This window comes from Cataglyphis hispanica, chromosome 1 (genome assembly GCF_021464435.1).
Source record: "Cataglyphis hispanica isolate Lineage 1 chromosome 1, ULB_Chis1_1.0, whole genome shotgun sequence".
In the NCBI taxonomy this organism is placed as follows: domain Eukaryota; kingdom Metazoa; phylum Arthropoda; class Insecta; order Hymenoptera; family Formicidae; genus Cataglyphis; species Cataglyphis hispanica.
In genome coordinates, this window is record NC_065954.1 from 5,329,912 (window position 1) to 5,350,440 (window position 20,529).

Consider the following 20,529-nt stretch of genomic DNA (forward strand, 5'->3'; position numbering starts at 1 on the left):
TGATACTAGATTTTATATCAATCTTATATCATACGGTTTTCTCATTACCTTCGATTTAATTATAGTTTCATTCTTCACTTATAAAAATTTAATAGCATTATTAAATTTATAAAAAGCACATAACATGCGCTACTTCCTATTTTCTAGATACAAAAGTATGACATAAACACTTTGGGGTTGAAAAGCAAAAGGGTTGTTGTGGCACGAGTTATGGTCGCGGCAAGTGAAATTTAACGAACAAGATGACCGGCTCGTGTTACAAAGCAGCGAAAAGAAAGGCGTGAAAGAATTTTCGCGCCCATAAAAGGAGGTAATTAGCGTCTGTTGAGTCAAGTATTAATTAAAAATGTTCCTTTAAAACGCGATGTCAGCGGTAATCAAGAGCAAAAAAAAAATATGGTTAACGAGTAGCTGTGGTAACATTAAGAAAAAAATCTGCAATTACGAAGCGTAAGAAATATAGTAAATTACCAAGTGTAAAAATTCACTTATCAAGTATTTATATAACTAATATATATGTAGGTCTTTTATTCGCGTTTATACTTTAGAGTCAATTTTTCTCATTTTTTTATTAGATGCGTGCAAATTAAAATTTTCGACGCTGTCCGTTAAGTCAGCGAAAATGTACAGGTTTATGAAAAAGATTTCGATCCAGAAAAACGTTATAAGTAACACTTAATCTACGCTTTTTTAATTTTTTCGCCTTATCTATTTAGCCGCATACATATATTAGCATCTATAAAAAACATATACACACATTGCACGTGAGATCCTGGAAATATACGAATTTCGGTATCATTATAAGTTATAGATAAAAGACTGATACCGATGCATTCTTATAATATTACATTTCTAACTCATTGTCAGTATATACAGCAATTATAGGACCGTCCGTTTCGTCTATACATCGGCGTCAATTGCTAACGCGAATTATTTGCGATTGGACCAAAATCTACTCCGATTACATGGTCCCATTGACAGAAGAAAAATCTGATCTTGGACGCTAATAGCGACAAGGATCGGGCATATTGAAGCCGTTTTAGCGTTCACGCGAGTGGTCCTGAAGAAGCGAGGTACATTTCCGGTGCAATAATACTGCCATGCTCACGCCAAGATTCAATGAAGTTCCCTTTACTGCGGAAAGCGAAATAGTCTCGGGATCGTCTCGGCGCATCGTGTTCGAATCTCCGAGAGCTAATGCACTTTTGAACAATACGTTTCTACCGATAACCATAACAAGGACAAAATCCGTCTCGAAGTCGGGCCATTATAAGTTTGGCGAATAAACCTTCCCTTTTTTTATAGATAAGTTGCGCCGCCGCGAGCTCGGGAAAGCCCGTTATATTTACGTACCTGTATGAAAATCGTACTCTCTCTTTCCGCCGAAATACGTCTCTTTCCGCCTCAATCCTTATTTCCGAAGTTGAATGAGTTTTCTCGTTTGATGTGTACAAAGCGCAAATGCAGCGTCCATTCGCCATATAATGCAGTATACATAGTGTGTTAAATTGTTTTTTCTCTCTTTCTCTTTTATTATATTCCAAGGTTCAATTTTTTAAGTAAGTAGCTTTTGAAGTAACACACTTATATAGTACAATTTTTATGTTGTAACTTAATTTAGGATCATAAAATATTATATTTATTAAATTTTTGATATAATGTTTAAAAAATTTCGAATAAAACCAAGGAGAGAAAGAAAGAGAAAAAAAGAAAGAGAGAGAGTTTGCTAAAGGAAATCAAAACAAATAAAAAGCAGTAAACAAATTTTCGCAATAAATATTTCCGATATTCGCGCATATCCACGTAAGTGATGATGTTGATATATAATACTTTAACTTCGTTTGTCTTCGTTAAAATAATTCACGTGTTTTTATCCCTGCGTTACATTTCTATCACATCTTATACAATATTTCAAATTTTAGAATACTCTCATAACGCAGCATAACAGATTTTTTTAGATGTATATATATATTTATAATTAATAATTCTCTTTGCATAAAAGCCTCCAGCTCGTCTCATGCGCGACAATCAATAATCCGATAACAAGATTACATCGAGATATATACCCGAGACTAGTCCACAGCCCGAGACATTGTTGACAGTCGCAATGGGTGGAACGTTCAGGTTACCGCGTGCATTCAATAATTGAATAACTGCAATAACGGAAACGCGACGTTCGTGTTCAAGGCTGTTAAGTAGAAATGGTAGACGCTCGATGATAAATTTTATTATAAATGAAATATCTCCGAGATATTGCGTTTGGTGTGCGTGCGTGTGTTCCTTCCATTTGATACATTAATAAACTCATCGCGTATTATCACGCAATTTTGCGTGATGATGTTGCGTTCGTCTAATTGCCCGAATCGTTTTTATTTTTCAGTTGTCAAAATTCATTGTGAAACATTGCGCGCGGTAAGAGAGGTTTTCTTTAGATTTGCTTAATATCGGAAAATATCCGCGTAAGGCGAATTTTCTTGGATTAGTGCAAGTTTCTCGTTGTTGTTTCCTTCCCTCGCAAATATCATTTCAGAAATGTGTTTGTTGGATCGTTTTTAGGTCAAGCGTTATATTAGTATGGCTATTCTCCGCCTTTAGGAAAATGTTCTTTCGTCGCAAACGATTTTTATTTTACAAAGTGGAGAAAGATTCCAGACAATGGAAACGGACTTGCGACTCGTCGCTGGACCAAAAAAGGACTTCGTACTTGTTTTCTCAGCGCGGCAAGATTCTCTTGTTCTTTTTCGCAAAATGACAACGGCCTTGAAAGTACCGCGAGAGTTTCGGCAAACTGACTAATTGTGTTGAGAAGTAATATTGTAGAGCAACATTTGCCTGTTGATTACGAGATAGAAAAATTAGTGAATGTATGATTCAATGAATGATTAAGAAATTTCGTTGGATAATTCAATTTTTTTGCTAATCGCAAATATTATTTTTAATTTTTATATCTTAACCTTCTAGGTATTAAGCTAGATTTCCGCACTCATTTTTCAAAAAATATAATTACATCGTTTTTTACACGATCACATATAGAACGAAATATATATTTAGCGATTGTAATCGCATCGATCTATCATTTACTGATATATTCATCCCAATATTATATATCCGTTTCATTTTGCGTCTTCCAGACGACAACATAGCAATTGAATTTCTCGTATAGTGGATGCGTCTTATTGTTCGTCAGCCTGACACTCTAACAATGTAATGGGAAAGACGTCGTGACGCGAACCATGGGTGAGATTCGCGTTACTTTCGCAAGACGGATGTGTCGAATGCGCGTCGCAGCGAGCTGAATTCCGGGAGACAAAACCGCGAAACAGAACCCTCGCCCGCTAGTTTCGTAGGAGTTAGAGACGACCGCGCTTAAGTTCGCGCGCATTCAACCCGGAGTGCATAGCGTCGGCGAGAATATCATCCAAAGAAGTAGGACGACCGGAAGCAACGTCGCGGCCATTCTGTCGCCGCTGCCGTGATGCATCGCCGCTGGGTGTTCTTCTGAAACAAACGCCACGCTATAATGTCGTTTCGCTCAAGCGGCTCTTAGCAGGTGGTATTTAAAGTGACGTTTCTCTCCGCGTGGTTGAGAGCGAGGCTCTCGCTTTGGGAACTAAGCTATCGCCGTTCTATTCGACCGGTTATAAGCTAAGCATTTTTTATGAGACGCCTTTCTCATATTTTCGCTTGTGTCTCGAAAGAATAATTCGTTCTGCGTCTAAGTAGTCTATAGTAGAGACTATTCTGAGTTCATAGTATGTTTTTTTTTTTTTCAGTATAAATACTATCATGCATAATAATCTCAGGAAAAATGTTTGAAACATGATGTTGACTGTTTAATTATAAATATAATTTCCACTAGAAATTTTATTTTATATTATTTTTATTTTAAATAAATCTCTTGTCTTGCAATGGAAAGAAAAAAGTCATCATAATTTATTGCTGAACTTTCAATTCGTGTCTACTTGTGTAACATTGCAGCATTTTAGTGAATTTGCTTGAGTTTTTTAAAGAACGTCTTACTCAAGAAAGAGTTTAAAAGAGTTGGGATGTTTGCACGTAGTCTCCGTTCTAAGCGAAATTGGCATTTTTCCGTTACCATTGACTATGTGGACCAGTACGCTGATAGAATGAGTGTTATTGGGCGAGCACGTGTAAATGCCGGAGTCTCTCTCGCTCGCCTTCTGAATGAGTAAACGGCTCGAAGTCACGGGCCCTTTTTCCGTTACCAGGCTGATGCCACCCCTCGGTGAGTCGAAGTTAATCGCCTGCGAAAGAAGGAGTATGAAAAGCACATCGGGTTACTTGCCTCTGACGTGACCAGCTGCGGATAAGGCCACTCTGTGGGAAAAGCTGAAGAAGGAACGTGTTAGCTGCAATGACAGAAATCCTTTCCCAGGACTTTTTCTCTGAATACAAGAATATACTTATTTTATGATCTTTCCGCTTCAATATATATAAAATACGTAGTAGTATCATACAATTATGATTATAAAAATATTGAGAATATTTAAGATATTATTGTGCTGTGGCCAAATTTTAACTTGGATATTTACAATAATTCTCTTCAAGCAAGAGACGTTTCGCACTTAATTATATTGAAAAGATCTGTAGAATTCAACAAGAAGATTAAGAATTCTTTTTGGAAATTATGAATTGTTGCCGTTTTCTATGTGCTTTATGAAATATAATACAAAATGCATTAATGTAAGATTTTTTATGTTTAATCTTATAACAGAAAATATTGAATGAATAAAAAAATTGATAATTAATGACAGCCAAATTATACAAACTACATGTAACTTTTATAAGATTAAAAAAAAATTTGTTACGTCACTGAATTAATTAGATCTAATTAATGTCATTAAAGATTACGTGCATTACGATATATACAAGTTTAAGATAAGCATACACATATATTGAAAAGATATTAATGATGATTTTAGAAATAATTATTATTATAATCACAAAATATTCTGAAATGAATATTATAAATCTAAATTAAGATTAAAATTGAAATAAATAAACATCATAGATTGAAGAAATTGAATAAAAGGCATTAAATAAATGAGAAATTTCAATTAATGCTAAAATGATATTACGACTTCTATTTTGCGGTTTCTCTTTCTCTATATAATTCGACATCTATCGTTGAAAATGATTGCTGTGAACAATCGCAATGTAAGTACGAATAATTAGTCGACTGAGAAGTTAATTACTTGCTCGTGAAAGAAGACAGAAACAAGAATCGTTTCGTCTGTCCCTGACGTGACTAGATGGAATTCAAGGCACTTTGCGGGAAGAGGCAAAAGTGGAGCGACTGTAGGTGTCTTCCTTGAGTGGCAGAAAGCATTTCGAGACAAGTTTTCGGAAAATATAACTTAAAGTCTCGGTTATTTCAGTTATACGTGTATGAGCGTTTGCAGAAATAAATGTGAGGACTTTTAAACTAAAATGTATAAAACTAACGTAATATCGCGAGATATTTGCCTATTTGTTCACGCGTGCGATTTATTTAAAATGTACACATCCCGAGGAATTTTTACGTTGCTATTAAATAAATGATTTGTCTCGTGGCGTTGAAAGAGAAACTCTATTATTCAATGGAAATATTTGTATATTGTTGCAAATGAAAATAGCTGTTTCACTCTACGAATAAAATGAATATTATCGTGAACAAACAAATCCTTTAATTGATTCTGTTACGCATTGTTTCAACAGAAATACATCACTTTGTCGAAATATGGAAAAAAGCAAGCCGAGTCGTCTTTCATAAATATCGTACGCTCAAAGAAACTAAAGCTACCAGCTATAATCGATATACGCGTCAGACTAACGGAAACACACGGACTTTTTTTTAACGACCGAGAGAAACATGAAAAAATGTTTCTGTTTGTGTTGATGTCTGCTCACCAACTAGCATCGGTTCCGAAATTCTGATAAATTTCAGTTGAAACGTCTCTGATGACGTGAGTTTCAGATTTGACAGCAACGTGACAAGTGATTTTCAGCAAGTGACAAGAACTTCACTTGCTGAAAAGCTCAGGTCATAGGTCAAGATCCGCTTACCTGGTAGTTATGACTCCAAGTTAGCGACGATGGCGGTTCGGGCGTGAATTTCACGTAGCATGTTAAGTTTATCGTACTGTCCTTGTTGATGTACAGATCTGGACCGCCGGCTATTTCCGTCACAGGTTCTGCAATGAAGCGGGATTGCATGTAAAATATTTTTAATTTTTTTCTAGAAATTTTCTTATTTCTAAAATGGTCTTATATGTTGTTTTACTTATGTTGTGAATATTCATTGGGTTTATTACAAACAAAGAATGTTTGAATTGAGATTTACTAATATTTCCTTTTGAAGCAGTCTAACAGAAACCAACAGCTGAATATAATTTTTGTTGTTACAAAATTGTTTCTTTTACCATACGCGTATTCTCCGTCCCGTATTTTTTCAAGAGCGACTATCTAAAGAAGAGAAAAAAATTGTGGAAATAAAATGCAATAACTGTGTAAAAGAGCGATCGCCCGGCATTATATTCACATTATTTCACGGAAAATAAGTACCGCCTTCCATAAGAAGTACCGATGGAATCAATTCCGGATGACTGGGAGTTTCTATTCGAGAAATTCCCATTATATGCGATTTCGAGGAAAAATCATTGAACGAGATGTGCGGATTCCTTTCAAGTGTCCCATTTTCAAATCGATTAAAACTATCCGATATATCGATATCTCCATTCGCCGTGGCTGTATATCTCGAGGCGTTAAGAGAGCCCGCTTAATTTTTGCGGAAGTAATACCGCGCGGTGTCTGGAATTTTTGTCCCGTCGTTCGTAAAAATCAACCAGCGAAAAACGTAGAGCGTCGATGTGTCTCTTCCTTATCCCTTCTCGCGCCCCGCCATTAAATCTTGTTGTTGGAAATACCTCGGCGAATCTTCGCTTCCGCGGTACACAGAATCGTTACAGTCCGTCCGCCGAGATTCTCCGAGTTTCTCGGATTCCCATTGGTCGATCTCAATTATCTGACAAACCAGTTTCGAGACTTCCTCTGCCATTTGCTGACCGACTTGCGAGCAGGCGGTCTGCGGCAGCACAGGGAGATCTTCATTTCCTCGCCGGGAATGCCAAAACCAACGCGAGCATCGTCGGCGGGGATAGCTTATTACTGTTTCATAAACGAGTTCCTTTTGTTGCACGCATTGCCTGCATTTATTCTCACGGAACTACCCGACTATTTAATTTCTTGATGGAGTAAAACATGAATGAATTAAGCGATCGCGATCCGAAGAGTTTCGGAGTGTTTCTCACCGAGTACGATTATCGTGGCGCGTTATTCCGTGTAATAACGTTCTGGAGCACGTGTATCGTTCGAAGGCTTAAAGCGAGTTAAACGTAGTTTGCAAGTTTACGATACAGGGCGTCGTTAAATGAAATAGCTTGTACGACATCCATTTCGGAGTCGTATGCGTTTACATCCAGATCTGCTTTCCTTGAGTTACTTCTGTCGAAAATCTTGATTTTTGTTTGAAGTTTTAGAGCAAGTGCACATTTTTAAAGATGTCCAAGATAAATTCTCTCAAAATGCCGGTTTTCTCATTAAATAAGATCGTTTTTTATATTCTTCAGCTTTGCGAGTTTGCTAACGACAATTTCAAAACATAATTTTCTTTTTAATGCATTTATAAAGGCTTTGACAGAGTATTGTCGCCACTTGACAAAGTTGCAGAGACCATGTATTTTCCTTGGTTTCATCGTCTGACAATCAGAGAGAGAGAGAGAGAGAGAGAGAGAGAGAGAGAGAGAGAGAGAGAGAGAGAGAGAGAGCACAAACGTCGTTAAGATACGACGTTAACGAGAATACGAGGAATTCATCGTTAGCTGTTAAGAGAAAAAGGTTTTTGCGATGCTAACGCTAACGTTGTTACGCTAAAGTGGAGATCCTACGGTATTCTGGAATTCTCGTTGACACGCTGCTCGAGTGCAAAATAGTCGCAGTGGAACATATTTGTCAGTGGTTGCTGCTTGCTTTGGTCGGCAAAATAGCTTTATTTCCTTTCCAGAAACACATCCCTGGACGATTGGGCGAATGCTTCTTGCGAGCATTCCTTAAAGAGAGATGCGGAACATGGTTCGTTTTACAATTTGCTGTAGATATCTCGAGAATTCAATGACTCTTCACAAATAATAGCGCCTATTAGGAGAAACGATCAGCTATTTCGAGTTTACATAGTCCAGCTGAACTGATGGCATTCAAACTTCATTTTTCGATCATCATCGAAATATTTGTCAAAAACAAGAAAGACACGAGTCGTTATCATTAGTGTTCGTTTAGTTGCCAGTTTTTAAAACACATATATAATTATAGACAATTAAAATATATTAAATGCAGTTGTATTTTTCATTTTTTAATAAATTTCTTATATTTATAAAATTGATATTTTATATTGAATATTTTTAGATTTTTATATATATAGAAATCTTAAAAAAAAAAATTTAAAGCAGTCAATGTAGATTTAGTAATAATTACATTATAGTTTAACCATTATATAATAATAATTTTATATACAACATTTGCAACACAATTACGAATGACATTTTTTCACTCTGTGTTTCTTTATTTTTCTAACCAAAGAAATAATGCATATACATATCGCGCCGCAGTTTATCGACATAAATATTTAGGGCTTATGCATAAGATATGTTATATTCGAGAACGCTCTTAAGTTCAAGATTGTTCAAATACTCTCGGCATCCTTTTGCTCTATTCGCGGATATCTGCAAGCTATGTCGGCGGAATATTCGAAAATTTCGGAAAAAGATAAATCGAATCGACTGACTCATCTCTCCGAGCCATCGATCCGTATTTGATCAATTGTTGCGTTACTTTTGAATGGAAGGTAAAGATAAATCGAGGATGGATCGCGTACGCTGACTGCGACTTTGTTCGTAATTGAATCACCACTTCGCCGTATCGTCCGCAAAAAATTTAACAAGCTTGGGAGATAGTAAACGCTCTCTCTGCGAAATACGTTTAGATAAGGATAAGAGTTTCCCCTCCCAGAAGAAAATTGCGGGTCATCCGATAGTACTATCGCTCCTGTATCGTTACCAGATGGCTTGTTTCACATCAAATAAAAAAAAGAGGTCGTTCCGTTTTGTGATTCAACGGAGATCAACATATGATACGCATCTTTTGATCTGATTTAAGCGTATTATTGTTGCATTGTTTTGAATAAAGTGCACGTATTTCTTGCGTTTATTTTTTTTTAATACTCTTTTCGGCGTAAAATATAAGTAGTCGATAATTTACATTGGCAGTAAAGCAATTGAAAGTGGCATTTCAGGAATGCAATCGCGGATCATTTTTCGTATTACCACTTGAGACCAATGTCCATACGTTTGTTGTAATGATCAAGGACATTAATCTGACAGACATACGCAGCTGACGGTATATCGAGGGATAAGTTAGCGGCGGGATAGGTCGGATGTGTGCGATTATTGAATGTATTACTGCCGGCGACATGAAGGGAGAGGGAAGGAGAAAGCAAAGGAAAGAGAGAGAGAGAGAGAGAGAGAGAGAGAGAGAGAGAGAGAAACAATGAGAGGAGGCAGAACAATCGCAGTAACACGAACTATGGACCTATATGTTACGCGCCATATCGTCAGGAATGAGAGTCGCCGCTGGGCCCGCCCGTTTATCCCTTCATGTCCGGCATTCCTACGCCGATAATGATCTTTCATTCGCGCCATTGCCGATAGAAATTGATTGCGCTCGAATGCAGCGATCGATGGCGGCCGCGTGGACATCGTCCGGAATGTCATGTGTCCAGGTATACAGTGTACGTATCCACGACACGCGTGCATATACGACGTCATGTCATACTGATTGCGCATCACTCGCCAGTATGTCACCGACGGAGCGTTGCGTGCGATTGCGCCCGATATATGCGTCATTTACGCAAGGATAAAACGACGATAAGGGATTATACATCGCGGTCCGAATGCAGTGAAGTAAATAATTATTCGGGAGATTACGCTGATGTTGCGTAAGTTCTTTTGCGTTTCCCCTTTATACACCATGTGTATATATGTGCGGCATTATCTTTATATCATAATTATACAATACTTGCAATCGCATCTTTCTTTACAGACAAATCACTATTAAGTTTAGTAAATGAGATATTATAAGTTTAATAGAAATAAGTTATTATATTATATTGCAAGCACGTATATATTTTACAAATTAATGTTTTATCGATGATGAGATAACTCGACACTTTCGGCTTAGCCGTTGGATACTAACGCGTTGAATCAGAATGCGTTTTCAAACATGAACCAAAGTGCTCACCTGCATTACGATACTCCCCGTGGCAAGCGCCACGCTTATAAGGGAACTACGGCTCAACTACCGAACAAGAGCCATTTACACAAAAGGCGATGGTAATGGCAAGATTCTTAACTAGAATAGCTGCTTCAAGTTTTGGCCCCCGGGAGAAAAGCTGCTCGAGTATCTATACCCTAATAATGCGTTGTTACTGGCACTTACTTAAGCGCACTTGCGATCATTAGGGATTCTAATTACTTTCGTAGCTGCCAATTCGACTCGGGAACGATCGTGTTATCTCGTGGCGAGAATAGAACAATTCTAATAGATAGTTGCGTCTTGGGAAAAAAAGTGTATATTTGTGTCTTAGAATTAAAAATCTTGTAATTGATATTAATATTATGAATAACTTTTTTATTCGCTTTAAAGTCTCTAAAAAGTATCTGATTTAATTTTATATATTCTCAAAAATTTTCTATTACGATACCAATATATTTTATTAAATAAAGACAATATTAAATAACCATACATCCTATGTATCGAGTAGGTACGATTCAATTTTACGGAGAAAAACTTTTATCACGTATATTTTCATTGATTGGAGAGACATGCCGCTTCAAGAATCACATTTGTACAATCATGCGGCATTGCGTCCATAAAGGCTTTTTACAGACGTCTTTATCGGCAATTTACTCGAGCAAAACCAAACGAGCAGTGGAACTGATCGGACGATACATTTCGCGGTACACATCGAACCCCCTCGACCGCGAAAACAATCCCAACGGGAACGTTCGATAAAAGCTCGCGGTTATTTTGAAACCGCGATCAGCTAACAAACCCGGGAAGCGTTATATCCGACTGTGACGACGGACGTACCGATTTTATCGTCCGCGATAATCCCGCAGAATAGCGTTTTCCAGGTTGCGAGCAGACCCCCGGCAATCCGCGCGCGGCTTACAATGGTGTCCGGCACGGCCGGCCAGGCATTACTTTCCTCAAATTCTCAATATGACATCCTTTATTTCAGCTAAACCGACCGGAAGGAGCTTGGCCACCGGCCAGAATCGGAAATCATTCGGCGCGATATTGAGTTAACGAAACTTTATTCTGGCCGTACGGCACTTCCTCCCGACCGTTAATCCTACTGTATTTTCTAGGAAACTTCTATCCGCCATCGCGCTGTTACGAATGTACAGGCGATGATGAGAGGATTATCGAAACCGGATTAAGCAATGCTTTCCTAGAAATTGCCCCATCGTTATACGCATAAGGATAATCGGCGCGATCATTGAACGTTATGGTTTGTCGGCAGCGATAACCGAATTTATTTCATTGATTCTCAATTCTAGCTATAATTACAGAGAAATATTTAATTATTCGATAAATTTAGAGCATTTTTAAAATTTTTATACATTGTAAAGTGATATAAAATTTGTTATTGCTACAGTACAGGAGTTACTGCTAAATAATTTAATTATTATAATTAATATCAAAGAATGTCATTTAAATTATGAATTGTATGTAAACAAAATTCGTACTTGTCGGTGATTTAAATCTAGATTTTAATCCACTTAAAACAAAATGACATGAGATTAATTCTTAAATATTATTTCATCAAATAATGGAGTAATTTTGTATGTCTTATTCCGGAGTTATATACATATAAATATTAAAATATCTGATCTTTCAAGAATTAGAAATGTAATACTCTTTAATAAATCTTAAGAAATGTTGCAATGAGAGACTCGAGCCGCTACATATAATAGCGAACCATCTCGGGTATCATCGTGTTCTTAGCTTTCAAGACATGATCATCAAATATCAAAACAAAATGTAATTATTTCTTATAAACAATTTTAACTATTATCAGTTTGCGTAATTACTTATCTCTTTCTCTCAGTACTAACGATTCGTTAGCGTATAACAGCAATAGCTATTTAATTAAATAAATATATCGCGCGACTTATTGAAGTAGAAATTGAAGCGATAAAAAAAAATGGGAATTTAAATTTATCGTAATATTTCATTTTATCATAATATTACAAGCAATATTTACAAGCAGCAATTATTTCTTTAAAGATGCATGTTGACTGAATATATCTTATGCATTGCACGTTTATCTCATTGATATATAATTTATCATTATCGTTTGCAAATTAAAAGAGCGAAGTAATAGACGAATCGCTCCGCATCAAATAATTCAAATAAGAGAAAATAAAATTGATATATGTATAGAGTGTAAAATATAGTTAGTTTCTTTAAAAGAATGCAGAAGGTAACGATATCAAAGTATGAAAATATCATTGTCTGTGTAAGGATTATGTTGCCTTTAGCGCAATAAAAGTGTCATCGGTATTATCATTGCGGCACAGACCGCTGCCAAATAGTTTTCGCGCGGTGATATATTCCCATCCTCGGGATATTCGAAATAGTTCAACGCCGTTATTACGCGGGGATGAATTTTCCTCCGCACGGAGGTGCGATTTACGGCTTGTGGATTCGACCGCCTATTTTATCATAATATGACGATTCCTTTGAAAAATTGATATTGGCAAACGTGCCGTTTTAATGCAGCTGTGCGACGAGTTTATTTAAAAATTTGATATAAAAAAAAAGTTAAGGGATCTTGAGAATTTTATTTTTAACACTTACATATCAAGCTTTTATTTTATTTTTATCGCCGCACTATTTGACTATATTTTGCAAATATATTCAAAGTTTAAATTTACCTTTAGTATTTAAAACTATATCCGTTGGCTTAACACTGATCTGACAATAAAGAAACCGAATTAAACAATATTCTAAAAATTGCACCGCTATTTTACCGCTCTAACAATAACAGATATTCTCGATTCTTCTGGAGCGTCGTATAAGATTTTATCGTTATGACTTTGCTGGAGTTAGAAATGTGGAATTTCACATTTCGTAAAAATTTCGAACGAAAATATGTGAAATCCACTTGGCGACAATGCAATTTTGAAACGAGTATTAGTTTCATGTAATATTACCGAGTCTATAATTCACATAAAAGTCGCGTTGTATGAACTGACAAGTTATTTTCGTGTCTGAAGTTTCAGAAATGAATTCTGCTTTTTCGTAAACGCATCGATCATTCGTATCTATCGTCTTGTATGATAGATAGTTATCCATTTTAATGTGAATGTGTTCATCTCTGTTTTTCCAACAAATTCTTCTCTCTATTTGTGCCTGAATGCACGAAGAAATGACGAAAACATGATTATGCAATGCTTGCTGAAAAAGATGCTCTCTCTCTCTCTCTCTCTCTATATATATATATATATATATATATATATATATATATATATATATATATATATAATAGACATTCTATTATCATTAAAGCGATTATTGGTAATCCTCATTGTAATTTCCAAAAATCTTATAAGTATCAGAGTAATTTATAAATTAACTTAGTAATTAAAGACGAAATTAATGAAAATGACATGGAAAAACAAGTTGGATTATGATTCCATTGCGTAACGGTAAAAAAAAAGTCCGAATATAATAGGGATTGTCAATAGGACGGGAGCGAATCGAGTGCTTTTGGAGCGAGAAATTACCAGCTACAGTCGATGTGAAATTGCTAGCAGTCGGCTTTTAATTAGTTTCAAACTTACGGGCCGGAAAAAAGAGCGATATTCAAGCGATAGGTCGACGACACGGATGCCGATGGGCAAGCAATTAAATCGTGGTTGATTCTTCCCCGGTTCTCGTCGCCCTTATTTCGCAATCACACACATCACCGTGTTGTCGATACAACCTGGCGAAAGCGAGATGTGTATCGCCGCGCCAGGCGATTTATTAGTAATACGCGACACGAAAACGTCATAGCGACGAATTAACGAGGCGCTGTTGAAAATGCGCGAAACCTTTAATTTCAATGACTATATAAGCTGACCGGCCTCCCGACAAGCTCGTGCAGAGCGGCCTGTAATTAGAAAATACAGGCCGACCGGATCATCATGATAACAATACTTGGGCCTCGGCTTTTACCTCTTGGCATTGTAATTACGGCCCGTTGTTTAAGTGGACCATGTTATTTTTGCGCGCGTACGAAATACAAGCGTCCGATATCGTGTTCAATGTGTGCACGATACGATATAACGGTTTTCATAACGATTCCTTTAGCCCCGCGAAACTACCGGTGAATATTTTATAATGTTACGCAGTATAGAGAGAGACATGCATTTTTCATCGCGCATTAATTACCGCTTAAACATGCATTAGCCGACAAGCTACCGCTCATTCGAAATTCTAGCTGGAACAAAATATTTATTGACGTTCATTACGCTCTAACACGTATTTAATCAGTAATGAAACTATGACGTTCTGCATCATAATATCTTTTTTTTTACAATATACAGATATAATATACGTATTTATATGTTCAGTCTATCACAAAACTCGCGTCTGGCAGCCTGTCAAGGCCCTTATTAATATTTATGAGAAAATATCGCGAGATATCGCGCAATTCCCAGCAAAACTCTAAAGCGTTTTCAATCCAGCGTGAAGCGTTCGCGCGTAGAGCGTAGCATCCAGGATTAAGGTTTGACACCGGCAAAAAAGCGACATAAACAAGAATTCAATAAACACGATTTTATGGTCGCGACAAGAATTATCTTATGCTACGCGGTAGCGATGCGCCCGTCTGTGAATGTTGAAATTGAAATAAATGGGTAATTGAAATAAACGCGTACTTTGCGGTAAAACATATGAAGACAATATTTTCAACGAAATTAATATCTCTTACTAAAGTTGAGATTCGCGGTAACGCTGACAAACAAACAAGCTAGTACAAACGAGGTAAAGCTGACGAGTATTTTGCCAAAAGGAAAGCAGAAGTAATTGTCATTTTTGTTTCTAAGAAAATTTGCACAAAATGAGAAAATTCTCTTTCCTTTTAAGTACGTATTACATACTTTAACGTGTCATATATTGGACCAGTTAAAAAGCGACAATGTCAATCTTGAGATTAAACATGAAATATTTCCGTGCTACGTCGGGGCATTGCATTTTTTATCATCTATTAAATTTTGCAAACATCTCTATTTGTCCAAAATTTTATGACCGTCTTTCGTGTCGGATCTCCAATGCACTCATGCGATCATTGTTCGCTGTACAATATTCGAATATAGATCTCCGTAGGATTACCTTGATCCAGTTTTCTCCAAGAACCACCACACTCGTATATATTTCACTTCCTAATCCGGCCGTATGATTTGCACAAGGTTCCACTCCGGGCCTGTATGCACGAAGGATTTCTAGCGGTAGTTTGACCCACCGGCAGCTATACGGAGCGTCCCAAAACCCTGACAAATTGAATATACTACTTCGTCACCGACCAAGCACCAACCATATTTGCATTGTCGGCCGGCGTGGATGGCATTAATTCGCGAGCGGGCAGAAAGTGGAACAAAGTTTCTGAGACGTAAACTAAACTGAGTTCTCGCTCATCGAATTGAATACTCGCCGAGACAAGTATGTACGAGCATCATTTAAGCCAGGTGAGCTCCCCGCATTTGTTATTATTCGCGCGAGTGATATATATATATATATATATATATATATATATATATATATATATATATTCTTTATGGATCGTTCCTCAGGGTGGTCGTTGGTTAAGCATCCTCTTCGAATTGAATAGTTTTCTTCGTCCGGGACGCGTACCGCCCGCCAGAAATGTTGAAGGTGCAGCTGCACGACGCGAGGATATAACTGCGTTTATTTCTCTACCGAGTTTCATGCGACGGCGCTTCATGATAATCTTGGTAATCGCGCCTCTTAATGGACGGTGGCGAATAAATTTGCGTTTAATGGATTCTCCAGCGCCTCTTTAATTTTCAAAGGACCCTCGCATACTCGGGCGCTGCAATTTCTAGCACTTACCTCGCGATAAATGCACCAACGCGCGACGGTCTCTTTCTCAACGTTTTCAGAACTCGATGGCCGTACGGCGGAAACTTAGTAAAGAAACATACTCAATTATTACCGCGCGTTACAGTTATTAATACCATTTGCCGGAATTACGACATTAATGAATTTAATGCGTTTCATTTTTTTATCATCGCAACGCGGCAAGCATTGGTCCACTTCACAAATGTTTAAAATTACGCGTAACGATGTAAGCTATTAATTTCATCAATGTACATTCGTTATCTTTAATTAATATGTTTTAATCGTAAAATATTGAAGCATTTTTATCAGTACGATAGACGCCGGGTCTCACGATATATATCCGCGCATGTACGCGATAATATGATAATGCGCGGTTTCAGCCAAAAAGACATTAGTCTGTGCAAAAACTAATTAGTAAACGCTAATTAGCTGTCTAATGTCCCGGTTAGTCGGACTACTCGGTAATAGTTAAGGAACTTCCGCACGCAAGGGATAACGTAAATTAATTCTGCTACATGTGCATGGTTTAACTTTCGATGCACGTTTGCGACAAACGAAAACTACGGACTACCCGCTAGTTTTGCCGCGGCCTCCACGTTTCGAGACTTCTTTTTCTCTCACTTCTGCTAACATCAATGAGAAATGACTTGACCGAGTACGTGACGGCCGCGAAATTGATTCACAGCAAAAGTGCTATATTGCTTCGCCGCTGCCGAGAGAAGAAGGTGAACGTAACGTCCGAACTTGGATAACAGTCGAAATAGGAGACGATGCTCGATATATCATTGCCCCTGAGTTGTAGTGTAGAAAAAGAATAGTGCAATTGTGAAATTTTCAAAATTTTATGATTTTTCTATAATACTTTAAGTAGATGTTATTTCGTTTCCACTCTTGACGATAGTTTTTTCGTCTACTCAAATTATTTTCACTTCCGGAGTTCACATTTCTAATAAGCGTTAAAAGACGCGCAATAGTGGGCTGAAAGTTGTCGATAAAAATAGTGCTTCTAATTAAATTCAAGCTCCGCGAAAAGAGGAAGAATTAAACGGAAGACTTTACAATACCTTGACTGACTTTCGTGAAAATGACTGCGGCCGAGAAAATACTTCAAGTAGAATAAATGAATATAAAAAGACTTAAGAATTACATATTTTATCCTACAAAATAAATAATCAAACATATGTTAATGATGATTTGTTACAAATAATTGATTTTAGTTAATGTTGAATTATCACACGATATAAAGCTTTGATTAAGAATTATTTAGAACAGTCGCGAAAGAAAAAGCTCAAAAGAAAGAAGATAAAAACGATCGTATTAATGGCCGAGATGTGTCGAACGTCGTAGTGGCTCTTGATGTGAATTGTAAATGATTCATTCATTAATTCTTTTGCCAGCGCGTTTGCTGTAAGATGACGGTCGTTCAATCGATATAACAAGAGCAAATTGCAAACACTACAACACTCGTCTTCTCTTTTACGAAATGAACATCCCACTCTGTTCAAGCCGATGACTTAACTAGAAAACTCGACGACTTAATTAGAATTAGATCGAATCTGGATGTAAATAACTCATTTATGGATGGGGAAATTATTTAAACTATTTTAGCAAAAACACTGCTCATGGTACTTCATATCGAATGTCTATATTTAATCATTAAATCTTCGATTTTGCAGTCTAATAGAAAGAACTTGAAGGAAAAGAGAAAGGAGAGAAAGAAAGAGAGAGAAAAAGAAGAAAGAAGAAGCAAATGAAAAGATAAAACTTTCATGTCTTTTATTGCCCTTCTAGATGGCAATGAAATGAAACGCGGAAAAAAAAGAAAAAGAAAGAATAAAGAAAAAGATAGAGAAGAACAGTAAGCAACTCTGTGATAAAAGAAAGGTAGTATGACTACGAAAAAGATGGTCGGCAATAAAGACGACTTTCTGGCTGTTAATATCGATTAACAACACAACGCTCGCATCCGTAACGAACTGTTTCCTGCCTTGATACGAAGATTCGGAGGGTCTGTTCAGTATATAGATCATTGTGCGACCAATAATGATAGCAGAAATGATAGAAACGGACGTGCTCGCGCTAGCATGTGATTAAAGATGGTTGTCAAAATGAATAAATGCCGTTTTTTTCTTATGCAATTAAGAAGATTCAAGTTAAACATCGGACTCTAGGAACGACGTTGAGAAAAATTAATATTATTAATCAAAAAGACACTATTTATTTTTAGAAATAATTTAAAGAATTACTATTTTGGAAATTTTATATAAAAATATCATTTTTTTCCGGAATTCTGTTTTAATTCTATTAAAATTATAAAAATTGTTGTACAACAATGAACAAATAATATGCGAAATAAATATGCGCGTGATTTTATTGTTTTGCAAAAACAATTTAGATCGCGTAAAATATTGATGTAAGCACGACTGGAATTTTCTTGAATTTTCCGACAAGCATTCGCAGTCTTCGACACGGTCTTTACTCGTTGCTTCTCACGGTAAACGTCGAACCGTTTAAAAATCGAGCTTTCAAGTCAAACGACGTAGCTCTCGACATCAATCGCGACAGAGAAGCATCGAGGCGGTCCGGAAACGAAAAGTGAAAGAAAGACGAAGTACTTAAAAAAGACTCGCGAAAAGGAAGCGAGATCGGTCCCTTTTCAGGCAGTCGGTGCGAATCGCGATGAAACGGCGAACGAGCGCAATGTTGAAGAAGAATCGTCCGCTCCCGGAAAGGCTCAATTTGTCCCCACAATTTCACGGACATCGCGTGCCAAGAATGCCGCTGAAAGGTCGACTATTGTTTTTCGATCCGCTCCGCGTCGTCTGGATCGCTTGGCGTCTTTATTAAATGGACGAAGACAGAGTAAGAGCTTTATCGCGTCACCTCGATCAATCAATCAAACGCAATATATCCTTCTTTGGATCATATTATTCTCGTTATATTAGATACGTATCCTATATTGAAATATTTATATATTTGAAATATTGAAATATATTGAAATATTTATTTATATGTGCATAAACTAGTGTGAAGCAACCATTTATTCCTAGCTATCCTGCGACCGTTTTTTTTCTCGAGATTAATGGAGATGAGAGAGAAATTGATCGGAAAACTGCAAAAATTTGATGAAACTGAAAAAAACTTTTTTTATTGGAGAAATGTTAGAGAGAGGGAGAGAGAGCTGTAAATCTTCTGGGATTTTAAAATATGACTATCTAAAAAAAAATAAAAAATAAAAATTGTATAGTTTTTGTTGAATTCGCCTTTTGAGTTTGATGTTATATAAAATGTAAAATTAACATTATTATTATTAAATCGCGAAATATTGCTAAAAAGGTTAGGAAAAATTTGAAATATCTCTCTACGGAAATTGAAAAACACAGAATTTGAGGAAACAAGAAAATGACAAACTTGAACTGACAAAGCAGAAGAGAAGAAACTAAAGAAGCATTGTGATGGATGATAGATAGACACAAGAAGAAAGTACATTGGCAAAGTAGCCATCGATTCTTCTTTCTTGAGCCCTCTTTTCTCAGGGAAAAGACTTCATTAGCCTGGCGATAATTGGACACTTTCGTGACTCGTGTTCGTGAAACGCTCGTTGATCTCTGACAACGTTTTCTCTCGAAGACCAATCGCGATAGAACTTTCTCTAACTTGAAGTTTGACGAACCAAAAAAATCTTGATCAAGAATTTCGGAAATTTATTTCATACCTATCAAAGAGAATCAGATGCTACAGAACAAATATTCATTATTTGATTTGTACAAAACGTGAAAATATTGATCGTTTCTTTGTTAAATTAAATTGTTTTTCAAGTGGTTTTTATTCTTTTATATAAATAGTATTTTAATCGCGAAACATAATTCTCTATGGCATTCTAAAATTTTCCAAAATAAAAATTTTCCGGTTTTATTCAAGAAATTATTTTGCATAATTATTTTTTAATCTATTTCTAATAATTCTTTAATAAAAAAAAATTTTTTTTGGGGAAAAAGAATGTAAATTCCATTTTTCTCGAGAAAGTTCCATATAGAAAATTAATGTATAACGCATGTATGAATAAAATAATTATCTGCTTTTCTTATGATATATATATATATATATATATATATATATATATATATATATATATATATATATCCCAAAATGTACATTTATCTTTTTACAAATTGTTGAAACTTTTACTTTTCTCGCATTTTACGCATGAGTGCGATTGCTCGATCTCATAGATCGTGAACAATGTCCACGTTCGACTGCTACACGCGTCGCTAGTAATTTTTC

The 20,529-nt window shown here is 36.4% G+C and overlaps 1 protein-coding gene across 3 annotated transcripts in view; it reads right to left on the reverse strand.

Moving 5' to 3' along the window:
- Positions 1 to 498: 498 nt before the first annotated feature.
- Positions 499 to 20,529, reverse strand: part of LOC126850952 (zwei Ig domain protein zig-8-like) — a 138,772-nt gene continuing 118,741 nt past the window's right edge. For 2 of the 3 annotated variants that reach the window (XM_050594459.1, XM_050594445.1), the window contains exons 5-7: positions 6,067 to 6,194; positions 4,097 to 4,265; positions 499 to 3,498 (exon numbers count right to left, since the gene is read on the reverse strand). In XM_050594459.1, coding sequence (XP_050450416.1) covers positions 3,383 to 3,498; positions 4,097 to 4,265; positions 6,067 to 6,194 — 413 coding nt within the window. In that variant the 3' untranslated portion in view covers positions 499 to 3,382. The remainder of the gene's footprint in view (positions 3,499 to 4,096; positions 4,266 to 6,066; positions 6,195 to 20,529) is intronic. The other variant, XM_050594452.1, reaches the window with a different exon arrangement.